Source organism: Ailuropoda melanoleuca, chromosome 1, assembly GCF_002007445.2.
Source record: "Ailuropoda melanoleuca isolate Jingjing chromosome 1, ASM200744v2, whole genome shotgun sequence".
In the NCBI taxonomy this organism is placed as follows: domain Eukaryota; kingdom Metazoa; phylum Chordata; class Mammalia; order Carnivora; family Ursidae; genus Ailuropoda; species Ailuropoda melanoleuca.
Window position 1 is genome coordinate 140,661,712 of NC_048218.1, and position 20,950 is coordinate 140,682,661.

General features: G+C 38.0%; 1 protein-coding gene across 1 annotated transcript; it reads left to right on the top strand.

Annotated features, from left to right (window-relative positions):
* The first annotated feature begins 6,320 nt into the window (after window positions 1–6,320).
* Window positions 6,321–20,075, top strand: CLDN12 (claudin 12). Its single transcript, XM_011226204.3, has 3 exons — window positions 6,321–9,569; window positions 10,828–10,917; window positions 16,707–20,075. The coding sequence occupies exon 3, from the start codon at window positions 16,740–16,742 to the stop codon at window positions 17,472–17,474; it is 735 nt and encodes a 244-aa protein (XP_011224506.1). The 5' UTR covers window positions 6,321–9,569; window positions 10,828–10,917; window positions 16,707–16,739; the 3' UTR covers window positions 17,475–20,075.
* Window positions 20,076–20,950: the final 875 nt, after the last annotated feature.

Here is a 20,950-nt window from a genome sequence, read left to right on the forward strand (position 1 = left end):
TGAGCTTCTAAAAATTGTTCTTCAAAGCTGCTTTTAAATTATTAGAATTTATTTTGGAATTTAAGCCTCAGTGAAGCCTTTACATAGGGTTATAAGTATTACATAAAAATGATGTCAGTATTGTTCTACTTACATTTCTTCTGATGTGACAATGTGAATGAGTTTTTACAAGCATGATTTCACTTTCATTTGTTCTGTTTTCTCTTCTCCACTCCCACCTCCTATTCGAGGCCCCAGATCAGTGGCTTTTTTGTATTTCTTTTTCCTTCATTGCACAAGTATTTACTGAGTGTCTCCCATGTGTCAGGCACTGTGCAAGACACAGCATGTACAATATTGAAGACAGGACCTGCTGCCTGTATGGATCTCACATTCAAAAGCAGAAACTGCAGGGGATTAGAATAGCCTGGTTCTGCTTTACAACAAAGAAGTAAGAATGAGGAGAGCATTTGAAATTTGAACATCTGTACTGCTAACCATGTTTGATTTTGGGTGTTTTACATTTACAACTTCAGTATCCTTTTTCTCTTTTACTTTTATTATTTCCTAAATATAAAGAAGTAGCAATGTGAGGATAGTTTCATCAGATGAATTTCTGACGTTCTGATACCATAATCTTACTTTCTGCTGTGGCAAAGGTTAGTAGGTATATGCTGAGAATTAAGAGGAATTATATCTTATTTGCTCTGCCAGTAATGACCAGGTTACTATTCTACAACTAACTGAAGCACTGTATTATGTAACTCACTAAAATGTTCCATGATTTGTGTTTTCTAGTTACTGAAAGTTGATAGTTGATTTTTATTCTAAAAAGAAGGAGAAAATCTGGATCCCTTTTTATTTTACAAAAAGTACATTTTAAAAACTTAAAGACTTATTTTGAAATATACTAATGTCTCAGGTGCCATTTATTCTGTCCTTAAGCAAGATTTTTTTCATTTTCACCTTTCAAAATTTATGTACTTTCTGGAAGACTTAATTTTTATATTACTGACTAGCCAGCGTATCAATGTGCTATGTATAGTAAATTTTTACCAGGTCCTAGTAGTTCTTGAAGAGCTTGCTGTGTCAGATTCATTTACCATCATGAATTCCAAGTTTATGCCACCAGACACTGTCAAGTATTAAGTATATCATACTGCAAATTTGGATTTGTGCTTCAAAGATTTCACCTGTGAATAAAAATGTTCTAGAAATATATTGTTTTCACAACACATATCCATATTATTATTATTATAGCAAAATGAACTTTGTGGAAAATTAATATTTTTTTTAGATTTTTATTAGAGAGAGTGAGCATGAGTGGGGGGAGGGGCAGAGGGGGAAAGAAGGACAAGCAGATGCTGCGCTGAGTGCGAAGCCCTATGCCGGGCTCTATCTCAAAACCCTGAGATCATGACCTGATTTAGAATCAAGAGTCAGCCGCTTAACCCGACTGAGCCACCCCAGAACCCCTAATGTTTTCTTTTAAGTGGTGAACATGTTTTATGTAATCAGGGGCAAGAAGTCTTCATAATGGGAAAAATCAGGTCAAGAGTATTTTATTTCAGGTTTTATCTAGTCAGTTTTCTTGTAAAGTTGTATGTCTTAGCTCATTGTTTGTTTGCTTTGGGAGGATGGAGTATAGAGATTCCTTTGAGAAAGTTAATGAAAGCTAAAGATTTTTTTTCTTGACAAAATGTACATAAACAAATGGAGTATTTTCTAAGTAGTTTCATAGGGTTTGCAAAGTTCAGATAAAAAATCCAGTTAACAAAGGTAAACTCCCTCTAGAAATTTGCAATATCATTAAATTACATTAAAAATAATGTTTCTGGCGCCTGACTGGCTCAGTCAGTAGAGCATGCGATTCTTGATCTCAGGGTCATGAGTCAAAGACCCACATTAGTCGCAGAGCTTACTTTAAATAAATAAATAAATAGATAAACAATAACTGACAGCTATTTTTTAAAAAGCATATGTAATACAATTTTTTAAAAAATGTTTCAAAGCAGCTCATAAGTTAGCTCACAAACTATAGCTTAAAAATGAAATGAAAATTAGCAACAGTTTAAATTGTAAACCTCACACAGAAGACATCTTATTTCAAAAACATGGTAACATGTTTGAAGACCAAGTTGTGAATCGAATTTAATGTATATTTTTAAACCTTTGAGTATCTCAAATTTAGTTTAAATCTGTCTCTCCTTATGGAATAGACAAGTGAAACAAATCGAGAAACTGAGTACATGGTCTGTGCTGGTAATCATAATATGTCACACAGTAATGTTTCCATATGCTGGGCAATGTACTGAGTTGTTCACAAATATTACCTATTTTAAACACTTCACTATATTGCCTTTTGGTCATTTACTAAGTTGGGTGGTGGGTACATGAATGTTTTGGGGTTTTTTGGGTTTTTTATTCGAGCAAGTGAGAGAGAATGAGAATGAGTGGAGAGGGGAGGGGCAGAGGGAGAGGGAAAAGCAGGCTACCCGCTGAGCAGGACACTTGGATCCCAGGACCTCAGGATCCTGACCTGAGTGGAAGGCAGATGCTTAATGGACTGAGCCACTCAGGTGCCCCAATTTTGGGTGTTTAACCTTTTGGGGAGTCTAATGTATTTATAATTTTAAAAATGTCTTCACCTTACAAGAGTTTATACCTTGGGAATTAAGCCATTTAGATAAACATAGTTAACAAATGTTGGCAGACAACATGCTGTAATATTTACTGCAAAGTTAAACAATAACGAAACATTTATTTTTTTTCTTGAACAGCTATGTCAGAGAAGCATTGTGTTTGTTTTGTTTTGTGATTGGAGCTTGGCAAGTAGAGGGAAAGTATCAGAGGAATATCTTTAGCTTTAAGTGGGTGTCACAAGCCAGCTGAAGGAAAAGCAAAATCAAGTAGGTAATAGAAATGAGAAAAGGAGGGGCGCCTAGGTAGCGCAGTCATTAAGCGTGTCTGCCTTCGGCTCAGGGCGTGATCCCGGCGTTATGGGATCGAGCCCCACATCAGGCTCCTCTGCTGGGAGCCTACTTCTTCCTCTCCCACTCCCCCTGCTTGTGTTCCCTCTCTCGCTAGCTGTCTCTGTCAAATAAATAAATTTTTTAAAAAAATCTTCAAAAAAAAATGAGAAAAGGAGAGAGAAAAAGAAGAAAAGCATGTATGTTGGAAAGTTGTAGTATTTCCCTGTGGATAATTCAGGAGTACTGTGGGTTATTGCCTCAGTTGTCTGTCAGAAGGATGAAAAAGCCAGGCACGATTTCAACTACCATTTCTGACCATAACCAATCATTAATTTTAGGCAGTTCTAATTTTTGTACTTTTACTGTTTGTCATTATATAACTGTTGCTTAATGAATAGTTATTGGGTACTTAGAAGACTTCAGAGGAAGCAGTCACCTTTGTATATATTATTGTGTTTGTAAGAGAAATTAAATTCGTTGGGTTCCCCAAATACTAAGCTGTGTGAAGCACAGCTATTAATTGAATCCTGTCCTCTGAAATACTTAGAATTTGAAGAACAGCATATGCAGTTTATATTATAATTAATTTTGGAGCAATATATGGCAAAGTTGGGATTTTTTCTATTTATTTTGTAAACTTTAAGTGATTGAAAGTTGAAAGTGAAGGACAAAGCTTCCTTTGTTCATGACAAATATTTCAATATATTTTTCTGAAACTGCCAATATCTTCATTTTCTTATTTGTTATCAAACACTATTACTGGTATTATTCCAGTATGAAAGCCTTTAAGAAGACCATGGTGTGATTTTCTTAAGAGAAAGGATATGGGGGCGCCTGGGTGGCACAGCGGTTAGGCGTCTGCCTTTGGCTCAGGGCGTGATCCCGGCGCTATGGGATCGAGCCCCACATCGGGCTCCTCTGCTGTGAGCCTGCTTCTTCTTCTCCCACTCCCCCTGCTTGTGTTCCCTCTCTCGCTGGCTGTCTCTATCTCTGTCAAATAAATAAATAAATAAAAATCTTTAAAAAAAAAAAAAGAGAAAGAATATGATTATAAATCTAAAATATGCCTTCAGTTTTATTTGTATATGGTTTGCTACAAATTGAGGGAGATTGAAAATACTTTAAATCAAGAGCAGGCATTGAGTAGAAGCTTTTGGCTTTCAGTGGATTTGCAACATGATTAAATGACAGTAGATAAAAGCCTCTGGTTAACCAAATCCTAAAGGGCAAAAATAAGTACTATAAAATAATTGAGCCTCAGTTTCAAGAACAAATCTTAGCATGAACTGGTACTACCTTGAGGTCAAGAGAAATTATAAGAACAGTATAATGTGCAGGCATGGCCTTTCCTATAAGAAATAGAAACCAGAAAAAATCACCTGCTTTAAAAAGTCACTAATGCCGTAATTCCAAATTTGGAACATGTTCGTCAAAAGTTTAACATACAGGTTTATCTGTAAAAACTAGGTTAAAAATGGTGGTGGAAGGAGAGGGTAATAGGCATGGTAAATAACAAAGATTTACAACACCTGAATGCAATTACAGGCAAAAGCCTTCAGTTATCCTACTAAGCCAATTCTTTTGTACAATTTCCTTCCCTCCCTCCCCTATTCACCAGTAAATTTATTAAAGAAAATTGGAAACATGTGCAGTCATCCTACCTCTTTTATAGTAGACAACAAAGTCCTAACCATTTTTTTTAAAAAAGTTTATTTATTTATTTGACAGAGAGAAGAGAGCACAAGCAGGGGTAGTGGCAGGCAGAGGGAGAAGCAGGTTCCCTGCTGAGCAGGGAGCCCAACATGGGACTCGATCCCAGAACCCTGAGATCATGACCTGAGCCGAAGGCAGATGCTTAATGGACTGAGCCATCCAGGTGCCCCAAGTCCTAATTATTTTTTAAGTGGCAGCCCACTGCTTGATATCCAGAAACTTCGTCCCTTATTTCCTGCATTAGTTTGCTAGGGCTACTGTAACAAAGTACCATAGACAGAGGGACTTGAACAACAGAAATATATTGTGTCACAATTCTGGAAACTAGAAGTAGGAGATGAAGGTGCTGACAGAGATGGTTCTTTCTGACGGCTGTTGAGGGAGATTCTATTCTGTGTCACCTGCCTAGCGTCTAGTGGTTTGCTGGTCATCTTCAGTGTTCCTTGGCTTGTAGAAATAACACCTCAGTTTCTGCCTTCATCTTCACATGGCATTCTCCCTGTGTGTGTGGTTGTCTCCAAATTTTTCCTTTTTATAAGGAAACAAGTCATGTTGGATTAAGGCTAACCCTAATGATGTCTTTTTAACTTGATTACCTCTATAAAAACCCTGTCTCCAAATAAGGTTACATCCTGAGGTATGTTGAGAGAGTTAGGACTCCAACATTGGAATTTTTGAGGAACACATTCTACCCATAATATTTCCCTACTTTTCTCTCTGTACTTCCCAACTTTCCGATTAATAGATATTTTTTATTTTTTATTTGATAGGCTCCTCTAAAAAAGAGTATATGGGGAAGGGGGTTTTTGTTTTTTGTTTTTTTAAAGATGTATTTATTTATTTCAGAGAGAGAGCATGCATGGGAAGGATGGCCAGAGAGAGAGGGAGAGAGAGAATCCCAACCAGACTCCCTGCTGAGCATGGAGCGCCATGCAAGTCTTGATCTCAAGACCCCAAGATCATGACCTGAGCCAACGTCCAAGAGTCAGACACTCAACCAACTGAGGAACCGACGCGCCCCCAGAGGTTTTTAAATGACTCTGTATTTGTTGAGTTTCAGTCATGGACTTGGAAATACTGTGGTGAGATATGACTAATACATAAAAGGGAATATTATGTGCCAGTTAGTTTCCATTTGGAGTTGATGTGTGTAATTTACACAGAAGATTAAATTACTCAGACAAGGGGGAAGGTAGGTAGGATTTCAGGGGCAGAGAGAGTAGTAAGACATTCCAACGTCAGGAACAGCTTCAATAGCATTTAGAGTATGTAAAGTTTCAGCTGCAGAAATCCAAAATAAGGAGACTGCCCTGAATCTGAAGAGTTCTGAATGGTGACAGCAACATTTGGGAATGTCCTCCACCTACTGCTTCTTGATTTTGAGCACATTGTTTAATCTCTCTGCATCTCAATTTCTTTGTCATTAATATGGATTTATTGTGATTAATTTGATAATTCATAGAAAACATCCTTGGAATGTAATAAATATTGAATGTTCTCTATTATTTTTTAATTAACAATATATATGTAAGGAAATTGTTGCACTATCTTGATGTGAAGAGGTGAGGGCTTAAATTTTTTTAAAGGTTTATTTATTTGAGAAAGCATTCACATGCATGTGAGTGGGGGAGCAGAGAGGGAGGGAGAGGAAGAGGGAAAGAATCTCCTAAAGCAAGAGTCCAATGATTGACTGAGCCACCCAGTCGCCCCAAGGTGAGGGCTTTAAATGGGACTGTGACAATTCTTTGTAGTGAATAAGGGGCAAATGGATATTTCAAAGAAAGAATCAGGACGTGGTTCCTAATTTGAGTGAAAGTTATGAAGAAGATACCAAAAAAAAAAGATAAAGGGGAAACCACTGACAAAATAAGGAATGATGGAAGACATAAGGAGTTACAATTATTAATTTGTATTTGGAGAATGTGGAAATTAAAGTGATAGCAGTTAATCATATAAGCTGGTAATTAGAAATAGTACTGAAATTATGGAAAGTCTTAGCCAGATGTGGATTTGGGGAGATAAAAAAAAAAACAGGTTGTCCTCTAAAGAAGTTTTTATTGATAGGGCCCCAGGACAGAGCCTTTTGATAATTGGGGGGTGAGGAGGAGAAAGTGAAAGCAACAGGTGGACAGGGAACAAATCAGGTAAACTAGAAGAGAAGTAGAAATGTTGGTGTTTCCAAAACTTTTGAGAAAGCAGAGTTTAGGAAAAAAGGGGCAATCAGAAATGGGCAATGTGGACCTGAAGGAGGTGGAAGAGAATGAGGACCAAAAAGAGACCCTTGGATTCAACTAGAAGGAAGTGATTAGTGACTGTGGCAGGCAGAATAATGGTCCTGTAAAGATGTCCTCATCCTCATCTTGAGAATCTGTGAATATACTCTGTTACATGGCAAGGGAGTATTACAGTTGCTCGTCAGATGACCAAAAAATAGAGAAATTATCTGGGGTGGTCTGAATGGGTCAAATGTTATCACAAGTGTTCTTAAAAGATGAAAGAGAAATGCAGAAGACTATCAGAGAAATGTGATTTAGATGTTGAAAGATTCAACCATCTATTGCTGTTTGAAAATGGAAGGGGGGCATAAGCCAAGGAATGCAGGTGTCCTCAGGAAGCTGGAGAAGGCAAGGTAACAGCCTCCCCTGAAGCCTCCAGAAAAAATACAGCCCTACCAGCACATTTAGTTTAGCCCAGTAAGATCTGTGTCAGGTTTCTGACCTCCAGAACTGTAAAACAATAAATTTGTGGCTATTTTAAGCCACTGAATTTTGTGGTAATATGGTACAGCAGCAATAGAAAACTAATACAGTAAGTAGGTATTTGTAGAATTTTGGTGGTGGTATATTGCAGTGAATTTGCTTTAAGATTTGACTTACTCCTTAATGAGTCTTTGTTGAGAAAAAAATGGAAAGCCAGGATTGTTAATTGCTGATCTAAGTCTTACCTAAAGTACTTCTGAGAATGGTACTCCAAAATCTAGTCCGACTTGCGTACGTAAGTATTTTGTTCCATCTTTGCTATACCAAAGGCCAGGCTAACCATAGATGTGAATTTATCAATAAGTTTAGAAATAGTCCACCCCTTCCTTTTGGTGCTGTTATTTTTTTTTATCATTATAATCAAGTACATATACATCCCAGCTAAAGTCAGCTAACCAGGTTAATTCATCAGTGATTGGGAACTAAATTATAAAATGCTTTTGTACACAGTTATTGGACTCAATTCAGTTTTATAGATGAGAGAACTGAAATTCCAAGCAAAGAAGTGAGATAGGCTGTGTCATATTGCCATCATACATCTGGCTGGCCTGAGCTCAGAGATCCTTTTACCTCCAATCTTTCTTTCTCATAATTACATTTCTAGGTCTAGCTTTGGGACTGGATTGCCTCAGGCCTTAGATAACTCTATGCATCCTCTGAAGCAGTATGGAAGATGAGAACGTGGTAATAATGGAAAAATAGTAGCCTTTCCCCCTTTTCCATCACTAACAAAAAGTTTCGTGAGAAACACAAAATGAAAATTGGTAAAAAAACAATGTCAGACACTGTTATAAACTCCTGTATGTATAGTAACTCACTTAATCCTTACCATTATTTTTTTTATATATAGATACTTTATTACTATAGGTAAGATGGTGAGCCACAAGGAGGTTACTTAACTTGCCCAAGTTAAGTACCGGGGAAAAGTGGGATGGGGATGGATGCAACCCTTTACTTTTGTTTAAAACTGTGATGCTTTTCCTCAAACTTTTTATCTTGAAAAATTTTAAAGATACAGAGAGTTGGAACAGCAAATGAACACCCATATACTTCCTCTCTCTAGATTCAACAATTATGAACATTTGCCACATTTACTTTATCTCCATTTGTGTGTGTGATCATTTGAAATTAGTGCATATCATGACACTTCAACACCTTTACAAAATAGATCAGTCCTGTACAAGACTTCTGAAAACTTTATTTTAATTCAGATATTGACTAATGCAGTATTTCATATTTTGGGGAAGCCACAAGGAAAGGGACAGGATAGTTGAAATTGTGTAGAAGAGTAAAGTAACTTTAAATATCTAATAGCTACTTATGTGCTCAGCGCTTTGTCTGTAATTAGTCCCTTAATTTTCAAGATAATTCTATGATATAGGTAATCTTATTACCCTCATTACAGATACCCTCAGAGAGAAGTAACTTGCCCAAAGCCACCCAGCTAGTATGTAGCAAAACCCCATATTAAACTGAGCAGTTAAGTATATTTTTAAATATATAAAACAAAGGATGCTGAAGTGTCATGATGCCTATTACCTTAAGTGATCACACAGGAAAGTGGAGATAAGATAAATATGGCAAATGTTGATAATTGTTGAACCTAGAGAGTAAGCATATGTGTTCGTTGTACTATTCAAGTTCTCTGTATCTTTGAACATCTTCAAAATCAGTTCTAGAGTTTGAGCTTTTCTACTTTGTGCCTTGGTAAATGCTTCGTGGAAGAAAGTATTTAAGGATTTTTGCTAGCAAACCTTAAGGGGAAATCACATTTAGTAGGAAATATTTAGTTGGGTACCCAACTAGAAACTATTTTTAGGTTTGTTTCGTTTAACCTTTTTTTTTTTTTTTTTCTAATCTGGACGGAACTGAAGGTGCAAGAGGTCTAAGAGGGCTGGAGGCCGGGGAGAAAGGCAGGAGGTGATCGCAGGATGTTGCCTGCGGCCGGCTGCCCAGTGGATTCTGGGCATTGTAGTCTCTCAGTCATCCAGGGCATTCCTGATTAGGGCCTCGGGAAAACCTCGCTACGCTCCCAGAAGCCCCCGGTGCGACTCGCTGGGAACGCACTTCCTGGGACGCTGCGAGGTAGACGCTCTAAGAAGCTCTTCAGTGTGGGAGACTAAAATGTCTTGGATCTAAGAAACAGGTAGGTGTGGTCAGGAATCTGATTTTGGGGTCTTTTGCATAAGTCGTTGAGGATTTTGTGTAAAATAGGTAAATCGAAGGAAATCAGGGACACTGAAAACTGTTGACCACATCTGTGGACGTGAAAATTGAATGAGGAGATATTTGATAAGGCTTTAAAAAATTGTGTACGCAGGAGTATGGAAATGTCGAGGTGTCTTGCCGGAGCAGCCGAGGGCTTGGGCTTGGCCAGCGGGGTGTGCGGTGTGGAGCTGCAAGTTGCTATTTTTGAAGCACCGGCTGGTTGTGTAATGATGACCTGCTCGCGGTTCAAGCCCACTCAGTGTTGCAGGGATGGGCTTGTTCTGAGAACGTTTACAGTCACCGTTGAGGTCCTTTTCCATTGGCTCTAACCGGGAAAGCTCCCCCCTCCCCCCCCCGCCTCCTTTTTCTTCTTTCTTTCGGCTAGCTCTGGTGCTCTTAAGGACTGGTCTCGAAGGGAAAGAGGGGAGAGGAGGGGGAGTGCGGTCTGCTCTGGAAGCTTGGTTTGCTTTACTCCGAGGCCCAAGTTGTGTGTAACAGGCCTTGTAAGGGGCCGGTTACCACGTTAGAGGAAGGCTAGACTTGGTGACCGCACTTAAAATGAAAGATCAGGGATACTAGTATGCGTTATTAATTGTAAAACAGTTTTCCCTTAATTTGGAGTGAGCAGTTATGCTTGATACCAACTTAAACATACATTTAGAAAAGAAAAATCATAATTTGAAATCTCTTTATGTGCAGAATGTTGAGGACAACATTCTACATAATAATAATAATGGGGCTAGTGATAAATGCCTTAATCCAGGAAGTTCTCTGGCGTTTATAAGTTTGCATCCTCATCCTACCTCTTGTGATAAATAGTATTTGAGAAGGAAGTTGATGCTTAGAGTAGATCTATGGAAACATATTTAAATGACAGGTTGAGCCGTTGGTGGAATTGTAAACTCAAAAAAGCATTCTTGTTGCAAACTTTGGGATAAACAGTGCAGATCAACTTAGCCTAGTTTTGTTTGGTATCCTTTTAAAAGGTACAAAAGAAACAATGAATTTCTTTTATTTCCAAGACAACTAAATGCACAGTGTTTCCTTGCACCTCCTTATTCTTAGTCGTGAGTAGCATCTAAAAAATCCATTATATATGTGTGTGTGTGTATGTATGCGTGTGTGTGTACATACACACACGTATATAATTTTAAAAAGTATTATATTCAATTAGGGTGTTTTTCCTATTTCTTTAGGCCTGGATCATCTCTACTCTCTATTCAGATGTGCATATATTTCTTCTAAGTTGATTAAAGTTTTTTTACACCTGTCAAGTACCTCAAAGAGTAAGTACATCCTTTGATTTTACTCCTTTTCCTTTTTCCACCGTATATCAGATGTCATGTTTTTCTCTTGTTCAACAAAATAAAGTTAAAAGATAGACCTCCCTTTTGAGAGCAATGATTGATAACCTGTAGTTTCTAAGAAAACTCCAATTACTGTAGAAAGGACTGCTATTCACCATCAAGAAGTATGTAGCTGCTGTTACCCATGACTTCTCATATAGCTATTCCTGGGATTGTCCCTCAAAAAATTACTTAGTCATGGGTCTGTGAATTCCTAAAGCTGTTAGCCATTATTCCTGCCTCAGACTTCTTGGAATGCTATTCAAAACCACAGAACAGGTATCTTTTTGAAAATATTTTTATTTGAAGATGATATATTTGATAACCATTAACTGTGTACCAGATTTGATCCATCTGCTTCCGAGAGTCACCGTGGAACAGATAGATGACAAATGTGAAGTATTTGTTTTGAAACAGAGTCCTTATTTGATCAGTAACTGCTACATAGAGAATGCTCTGTTATTATTGTTATATGGCTGTAATCATCTGTGATGGATTGCTGAGATCCAGAAGAAAAAGCATGTTCCTAGCTAAAGAAAATAAATAAGCCTACTAATAATAATTATAAACTTAAATTTCTGACCATACTTTGTTTTACAAAGGGCTTTACTATTCATGATCTTAAGATACCTTGGGAAACATTTTACAGATGAGGTATTTGAGGTTCAGAGGACACAGATGACTTGCCCAATTTGTAAATGGTAGGTTGTGACTGTCATTTGGGTCTTTGGTTGCCTGGACTATAATACCAAGTTGCCTCTCACATAGAAACAACAAGCCCAGACATTTATGTATTTGACCAAGCTTAAGACTGTTCCCTAGTTAGTGTTCAAGAGTGCTACTTAGATTTGTTAGTGTGTTCTCAACTTGGCGTATTTTCTACAGTCCCTAATAAGGGATTTTCATATGGCAAAAAGATGTTTATCTTTTTTCTCCATTGCTATATTAAAAAGAAAATATAAATACAAATATGATAAATTGTTTAAAAACTAGTTTTACTTTGATAAAGACATTAATTTGGTATATTAACCTGTTAATAAAAAGGGGATATATCCAGTAGTAACAAACCTATTGAGTTGAAAGCATGAGACTCAACACAGGTATAATTGATTGACTCCTTGGCCATTGTGAAAGTTAACTAGTGTTGCCAAACTTAGTTGTATGCTTTTGGAAGAATGGTCTTTATGTATATACTTGGGAATGGCTTCATTTTTAGGCGAATTTTATAGGGGAAGAAAATGAACTTTGTTTTAAAAAATGGGAGAGACTGGTCAATAAAGAGTGGAAAGTAGAGGGCATGGTCTAGAAGCAACTTGGAGGCTTCAAAACGCAGGATATGAATGAATGAATGAATGAATGAATGAATGAATGAATGAATAAAACTGATAACAGAGCAGATTTGTAACTTTCTCTCTGGATCCTGACCATACCCATATGAACCTTACATTTGTTTGTTTGTTTGTTTGTTCGGTTATTTAACAAATAATCAAGCGCCTTCTTTGTATCAGTGTGGGACACAGTGAATAAAATAGAAAGCTCTCTGTCCTCCTGGAATTCAGTCTAGTGAGAAAGATAAATACTGAACAAGGAATTATAAGCATAATCACTGCTCCCAAAGGAAAGGTACAAAAGTGATTTCAGAGCGTATAACTAGGGCTGGGGGAAGGTTAAGGATAAGGGAAGAGAGAATTGGTTTAGGGCCAGCCTCCCTGAAAATTAGAAAAAATGAATACCTGTTAGGTAAGCAAAGAATAGAGTGGAATTAAGAAAGTTCTAGAAGGAAGAATAGTATGAAGTAAAGCCCTTAGCCAAATTTAAAAGTGCAGAATTTGAAGAGTTAAAAGCAATATGGCTACATAGTCTATAACATGTTAGATGGGAGAGTGACACATAAAGAGATTGGGAATTTGACAGGAACTGATGGTGGGATTTGAAACTTTGGAAAACCATGGGAAAGTTTTGAAATTTAGAAACTGTATTCTGAGGGAAATAGGAAGGCACTGAGTGTAAGAAATGTAGTGAGGGGCACCTGGCTGGCTCAGCTGGTGTAGCATGCAATTCTTGATCTTGGGATTATGGGCTTGAGCCCCACATTGGGTATAGAAATTATTTAAAAATAAAATCTTAAAAAAAAAAGAAATAGTGAAATAATCAAATTTGCATTTGAAACCGTTATTTTGGATTAAAAATTAATTGGCATAGGACAAGAGTAGAGATCTTTCACCCTTTTTTTTTTTTTAAGATTTTATTTATTTATTTGACAGAGATAGAGACAGCCAGCGAGAGAGGGAACACAAGCAGGGGGGAGAGGAAGAAGCAGGCTCATAGCGGAGGAGCCTGATGTGGGGCTCGATCCCATAACACCGGGATCACGCCCTGAGCCGAAGGCAGACGCTTAACCGCTGTGCCACCCAGGCGCCCCGAGATCTTTCACCCTCTTAATATGACCAAATCCTAACCTGAGAGTCAGCATTATTTTCAGTTTTAAATCACTAAACATATTCCATCTCCCAACTGTCCCTATAAAATGATACTTCATCCCTCTAGTGAGATATATGACTTATCAAATCATGCAGAGGTGGAGTTAAGAACAGGTCATAAAAAGGAAAGTAGCCAAAGAAGATTATAAAGAGCAAGGACATTAATTCTAGCACTGAGGTTGAAATTAACTAAAGAATTGAGGTTAATAGTATTTCCCTTCTGAAAAAATGCCATGGTATCCTTGGTGGCTGTGTAAATTAGGATAAAACTTTTAGTCAGTCTCTGGGATCTGAGCTAAGAATGCTTCAGTAAAAGCAAGTTCAGAGGACTGATACAACATTTGTGTTGATTTGATGCAGGATAAATTTGAACACACTTGATCCTGAAGTAAATATTGACCCACCTCTGCTCATTAGTGTCATTTGATAGTCTATAATCTAAGAACTAGAGGAATATATTTATAATAATAAAGTCATTCATTCTGATCTTGTTTCTCATTCTCTTTGCATTGTAGGAATTAGTGGTACAAGGCAGCTTGATTGGAGAAGTCTCAATTTTATTGATACTCCCAAGTTTTTGACCCCTATATGTGAAAGCAAGAGGGAATTTATGATTGGGTTAGGACTCTGAGTATATTGCCTGAAGGAGTTCTGAAGCTTTGAGAGAAACAAAGGGAACCTTTTTCTTATGTCTTCATGACTTCAATCAAATCATCATTCTCTTTCATTGCTCAGTCTTTCTCTAACCCTGGATGACACATTTTTTATGAACAGGTATTTTATTGGTTCACTTTGCTTGGCATCTAACAATTATCCTTTGACATGTAGTAATCATACAGTTGATTCACTGTCAGCATATTGACTTCTCATAGAAGAGCATATTCTCTCACTCAGTCTGATTGTTAGTTAATACATTAGAGCAAGGTCCAGACCTTAGTGGCTTCAGTGTTCCTCCAGGGCCTAACAGTGTTTTGCGTGTGCTAGATACTCAGTAAATACCTGAGTTGAATGAATTGGTTCATTGAATGAATTATTAGTTGGTAATAGCTACTTCCTTGTCCAATTCTCTACATTATCAGTAGCCTACTTTCGTGAGTTACTGTGGTCTTGGAACAGTGCCCAGTATTTTATTCAAATATTCCTCAAATGACTATGTGCTGGGCACTGTGCAAGTTGCTAACAGCATATGGGGGAGACAGACAAGTAAATGAGCAAAAACCAGTAAGCTGCATTTTGGAGCTTGACATCGTTAGTAGCCTTTTCTAGTGTAAACATTCTGAAACCTGCACCACAGTTTCCATTGCTGGAACAAGGTGGTTGGTTGCTAAAATTAAGCAAGACAGTTTTTCTCTCCATTTTGCATGAAAAATATAAATTAAGACTATAATTCCTTTGTTTTGTTTTCTGAGTAAACAATATATTTCTAAGTCATTGCTGCTTCTGGTAATATTGACAGAAGGCAACATGATAAACAAGTAGTAAACTAGTATTAATGGAGAAACTTAGAACTAATTATGCTTAACTTGAGGACTTTGAAAAATGGTTCACTTGTGCTTAAACTGATTTTATATTATACAGTTATATAGGTATATATGCATACCTATATATTTTCTGCTAGTAAAATTATTCCTAATTTACATGATCAGATTAAATATGCAAATGTGTTGTTTTCTAAAGGAAAAAAAAAAGTGCCTTCCCATTCAGACACATTTGATCAAGTCCTAACCTAGTTTAGCATTTTGATCTTCTTTCTGGCCCCTGAACTCATGGAAATGCTGTTCCACCATCGCAGCAGTTAATACTTGACTCTGCAGAGGATCATGGGGACTCTGAACACATACTGCATTCAGAAACCATAATATTCTCAACCTTGCCCCTTCCTCATGATCTGATTAAAAGAAGTAAATATGCTACTTCATTAGTCTGTTGTGTGCCTCATTGGGGGGTGTGATAGAAGGCAGAGAAAATACACTTGAGTGGTGTTTGGAGAGTGAGTTTCAAACTTAAATGAAAGCTGAATAAGATAATGGTCTTTATACTTTGTCATATGCAGAAAAAGAACACAGCCTTTTAATTTGGAATGAGAGAAAGACGTGGCTACTTCTTTTCTTTTACTTAGAATAGCGTTAATAGAGATAGGTAGTCATTACTTCAGGAATTTGTGCTTTTGTCTTATATGAGCAGTAATGGTATAATAACCAATAACCACAAGAGCAATCACCTGAAAAGCATGCAAGTCATCTTAAATCAGCCAGGAAGTAGTTGAGCAGAATCATTTTAGGGATCTTTGTTCTCTTCTTTTCATTTGCTAACTCACTGGAGAGGAGTTCATTTACATTTTGTGACTATCCAGTGTGCCTAGTATATAGGAATGAGGTGTTGCTTTTTCTTATTTAATATTTATTCAGCAAATGTTCTTTAAACTGCTCCAGTGTGCCAGGCACTGAGCTGGTCACTGAGTGCTAAGAAGTAGTTAACACTTGAATTGCTCTTACAACATGCAGACATGTTTTAAGCACTGGACAGTATATTAACTCACTGAATACTTAACTCTGTGAGGTAGGTACTGTTATTTTCCCCATGTTACAGATGAGGGAAAGAAATCACAGACTTCTAGAGCTGACCCAAGGTCACTTGGCTAGTAAGTAAGGAAGTGGGGATTAGAACCCTAGCGGTCTGGCTCAGGGTCCTCCCTCAGCCAGTCTCTGTCCTGTGATCCTTCTTTCCCTACGTCTTTGTCTTTTATGAGCCGCCTTCACCTCAGCTGCATGCTAGTTTCATTTTACATTTGCATGAGCGTTGGAGGCCGAATTTGTGTTGTTTGTTGATGGTTGGTGAGTGCTCTGACCCTGTATATTTGAGTGGCTGACATATGAAAGTATTTGGTAGATGTGTGTCGAATGAGTGATTATTGACATTTGAGAAACTTTCATACGTGATGTTAAAAGGATTTGAAATTATTTTGATTATTTCTCTGATTTGCTGGGAAGTAAAATACTCCTGTCCAACGACTAGTTCTTTGGTTGCTCCCTGACCCAGCCACTGGTAACCAAGCATACGTGAGTGCTCCTGTGCTCTGGGGTCACATGCACATGTGTTTATATGCCTTCATATTATACACAGGAAAAAGGGACAGACTTTCTCTCTTTGCGTTGACATCATTAGTTGTGCTGCCAATCAGCACCACCCTTCCTGCTCTGCTCTTCTATTGTCCCCTCATGATATGTCCTCTTGTGTGTCACCCCCCAGTCTGACTGACAGTACTGCACAAGCCTGCCTGCCATGGGCTGTCGGGATGTCCATGCAGCCACAGTCCTCTCCTTCCTGTGTGGAATCGCCTCGGTAGCAGGCCTCTTTGCGGGGACTCTGCTTCCCAACTGGAGGAAATTACGACTGATCACCTTCAACAGAAACGAGAAGAATCTGACTGTTTACACTGGCCTGTGGGTGAAGTGTGCCCGATATGATGGGAGCAGTGACTGCCTGATGTATGACACTACTTGGTACTCATCAGTTGACCAGCTGGACTTGCGGGTCCTCCAGTTTGCCCTGCCTCTCAGCATCCTGATTGCGATGGGTGCCCTGCTGCTGTGCCTGATTGGAATGTGCAACACGGCCTTCAGGTCCTCAGTGCCCAACATCAAACTGGCCAAGTGTCTGGTCAATAGTGCAGGCTGCCATCTGGTGGCCGGGCTGCTGTTTTTCCTGGCAGGTACCGTGAGCCTCTCCCCTTCCATCTGGGTCATCTTTTATAACATTCATCTGAACAAGAAGTTTGAGCCAGTCTTTACGTTTGACTACGCAGTGTATGTCACTATGGCTAGTGCTGGGGGCCTGTATATGACTTCCCTTCTACTGTTTATTTGGTACTGTGCATGCAAATCTTTGCCTTCTCCTTTCTGGCAGCCACTGTACTCCCATCCTCCCAGTATGCATACCTACTCACAGCCCTATTCAGCACGCTCCCGCCTCTCTGCCATCGAAATTGACATTCCAGTAGTTTCACACACCACCTAATGGGGAAATAGTTAGTTCTCAGAGAAAATATTGTAGCCTCACATTTCCCTTGTACAAGGACCCATATACATTTTCCTTTGTTTCTGACCAGTCAATAAACCCAAATTTGTATGTCCTGGTAGAATGAAGTGCTGCTAGTTTTATGAAAAGTACATTATTTTAAATGTGAATCATGCCTTTTATCTTGCTTCTTATGCTAGAAAGATTTTTAACCTCTATATTGATATCTAATCAGTTATTCAAGTGGAAAGGACCTGTGTCTCAGTTGAGGTAATTTAGAGCAACATGGTAAAGTAAAAAATGAAGACTAAGAGAGACTATTGTACATGCTCTTTATGAGTATTTTAGAATGTGTATTGTCCTTTCTCTGTAATACCTTAAACTGGGAAAAAATGGCAATTTCAAATATAAGAAATTTCTTTCAGGTAAGGGTAATATTTTAACAGTAGTCAGTCTACCAGCCTAAGGCTGTAACTTTTCTTACTTCTCTCTCGGGGCTAATTATATAAAACAGAGTTTCATATTTTGAAGATACTTTCTTTTGTGCATTCCTTATCTTCTACCTCATGGCAGTGTTTAAAAATAAAATGCATTTTAAGTGATGTCAGAGAGAATAGCCTAACATTTTAAATATCTACTAGGGTGGATAACATTTAACATAATTTTAAAAGTTAATGGTTCTATAAATTGTATTATTAGAGTTAAAATGGGCCACGTGATGGATCGGTGCTTCCCCTCTGAGGCAGAAAAGCCTATTTTTTTTTCAGATAGCCTCCGAGTAGTACTCGAGTAGTACTCATGGCACTGTATAATCTCTTAGTGATGAAGAGAAAGAAAGAAAGAGGCCCAAGTGGTTTGTTCTCTTTAGACAATGGTGGGAGACAAGCATCTCTTCTTCATTGACAGCATCAGAGATTCATTCTTGTGGACTGCCTTTTGAATGATGAGTGAAGTAAGTTGTGGCCTCACCATGACCACATTCACTCTTGATTCAGTTCCTGCCCTTGTCACTGATTATTTCCTTGAGCATATTTCTTTGCTCCACACTTTAGTGGGTGCTATAGAGGATACATGAAAAGTATGAGATCCAGTCCCATCCACTAAGAAATTTTAATATAACAAAGAAGATCAAACTGTTACCTAACAATTAGGAAACAGTCTGACTTTATTGGCAGCTGGTCTTAATTTCTTAGTCGCTGATCCAGGAATATATTTCAACCGGAGACATGGCTTTCTGGCAGACAGGCTTATTGTACAATACCAGCAGTATTCTGGAACTTAGAAATTCAATTCATTGGATCCTTTAGAGCACCCTCCCTTTGCCTAGACACTATAATAACGCTATATCAGATTCACAAGAATGGGCAAAAGTGGTAAAGAAATTAAATTGGAAGTTCACTTTTCACCTCTGAAAGTATGATGATGTATTGAAGAGGGAGGAGTATTTAAAGTCTCTCTTCTAACAGGGTAACATTTAGATGCACCTGCGTTAACACTGAGATGGATGCTTAGAAATTCAGGGATATTGGGTCTTTACCCTTACGAATTTGAGCTGCTGACTTAATTGGTATAATTTGCTATACATTAGTATTATGTTCCTAAGGATTTTGTTTTATTAACCATTACAAATTTCACAAACCACTAGTTGCATGGTAAACAGATTGTTATGCCTCTTTGCAAATTTGGATATGATTCTGGTACTTCTGTGGTTGTAAGTGCTACTTTTCTTTTTTTCCTAATTACAACACTAATTTATGTATATAGCAAATAAATCCAGTTGTATAATTTTTAAATGCCATCAGTATAAAGCATGCAAAACTACGGTTTTTTTAGTTTTGGCTTCTGGTTACCTTCAGTTCTATTCCTATTTACTCTTCTCAGACATAGCTGAATCTTGATCACTCCAAGACAGTGGCAGGTAGAAGTTTAAGATTAATATTAATTTCCTCCTTTGCTAATTAATATCAGTCCTCTCTCTTACTTAATTTGTCCAGAAGTGTCAAGAATTCTACCATCTTCCTGTTCTTAGTATCAACAATGTTAAAGAAAAGTAGACTCAGCCATTAATACACTAGACAGATTTTAGTCCCTGAGATCATAAGTATAAATGTGAAGCTTTTTCTGTAAGCATCTTTTGCAGTCTTTTCATAATCTGTAGCCTCAAATTAGTATTTACTATGGTTATACTAGGCAAAAGAAACAGCTGTTTCCCTTATTGTCTTTAGTATTTCGGATTTGCTCTCAACAGCTTTTCTTCAAAGCCATCAAAGGAAAGCAAGTATTTACATTTCTTTTTAGTAATTTTTGAGCACTCATCAGGCTATCATTGTGATGGGGGATATTTTTTGTTGTTGTTTTTGTTGCTGCAAGTTATTAATATTAAGGGCCTTTTACAGAAGCCAGCTTGAAACAACCTTAAATGTGGTATTATGCACCAGATCTGGTTTATCCAGCCATGGGAGAAAAAAACAAAAAACAAAAAAAACCTCTGAGTTTACTTTACTTGTAATTATACACTATAATGGATAATGTTTGTTGTAAACTGCAATGTAAAACCTCAGTGAAACTGCACTGTACTTCTTGGTGTTTATTAAAAGATGTATTTTTACAAATTTTTGTTTCTATCCTTTTCCTCAATGCTTTAACGTAAAATATTTTGAGGGGTGCCTGGGTGGCTTAGTTGGTTCAGTGTCTGACTCTTGATTTTGGCTCCGGTCATGAGATTGAGCCACATGTCAGGCTCTGTGCTGAGCGTCGAGCCTGCTTAAGATTCTCTCCCCTTGGGGCGCCTGCGTGGCTCAGTCGTTAAGCGTCTGCCTTCTGCTTAGGGCATGATCCAGGGTCCTGGGGTCGAGCCCCACATCGTGCTCCCTGGTGGGAGCCTGCTTCTTCCTCTCCCACTCCCCCTGCTTGTGTTCCCTCTCTCGCTGCATCTCTGTCAAATAAATAAATAAAATCTTAAAAAAAAAAAAAAAAGGCAGATTTGCTCCCCTCTCCCCCTTGCCCCACTCGCACGTGCACTCTCTCTCAAAATAAATAAATACTTCAATAAATACTTTGAGAAATGTTTCTCAAATATATGTAAATTGAAAAAGATACAGCCCCATTTAAAGCCCTGTAGCATACCAATTGGAAAGGAATTACAAAGCATGGATTTATTTTTTCAGAAGCATCAAGACCCTTCATCCATTTCTAAGAGTAGTCCTAGGAATTCACTGGACTGTTTCAACATTACACACACACACACACACAAAAACAGAGTGAAGTTAGTGTGCCAGATTTGCCTCATCAATGGTAGTTTTCTGATGGTCTGTGTTCTTGAAAATTGAGAGTTCTCAAATGGTTAGGTAGGAGGACCTTTCCTTACTCTTCAGAACATGAGGTTTCCAGGAGAAATGGTCCTGATAGGTAAGTCACCCTAAAATTTCTGAAGCCTGGAATGAGCTTTTAGTTTACTGGATTGCGGCCTTCTGGGA

Coding starts and splice junctions, on each gene's coding strand:
- CLDN12 (XM_011226204.3), top strand. CDS start 16,740: ATGGGCTGTCGGGATGTCCATGCAGCCACAGTCCTCTCCTTCCTGTGT.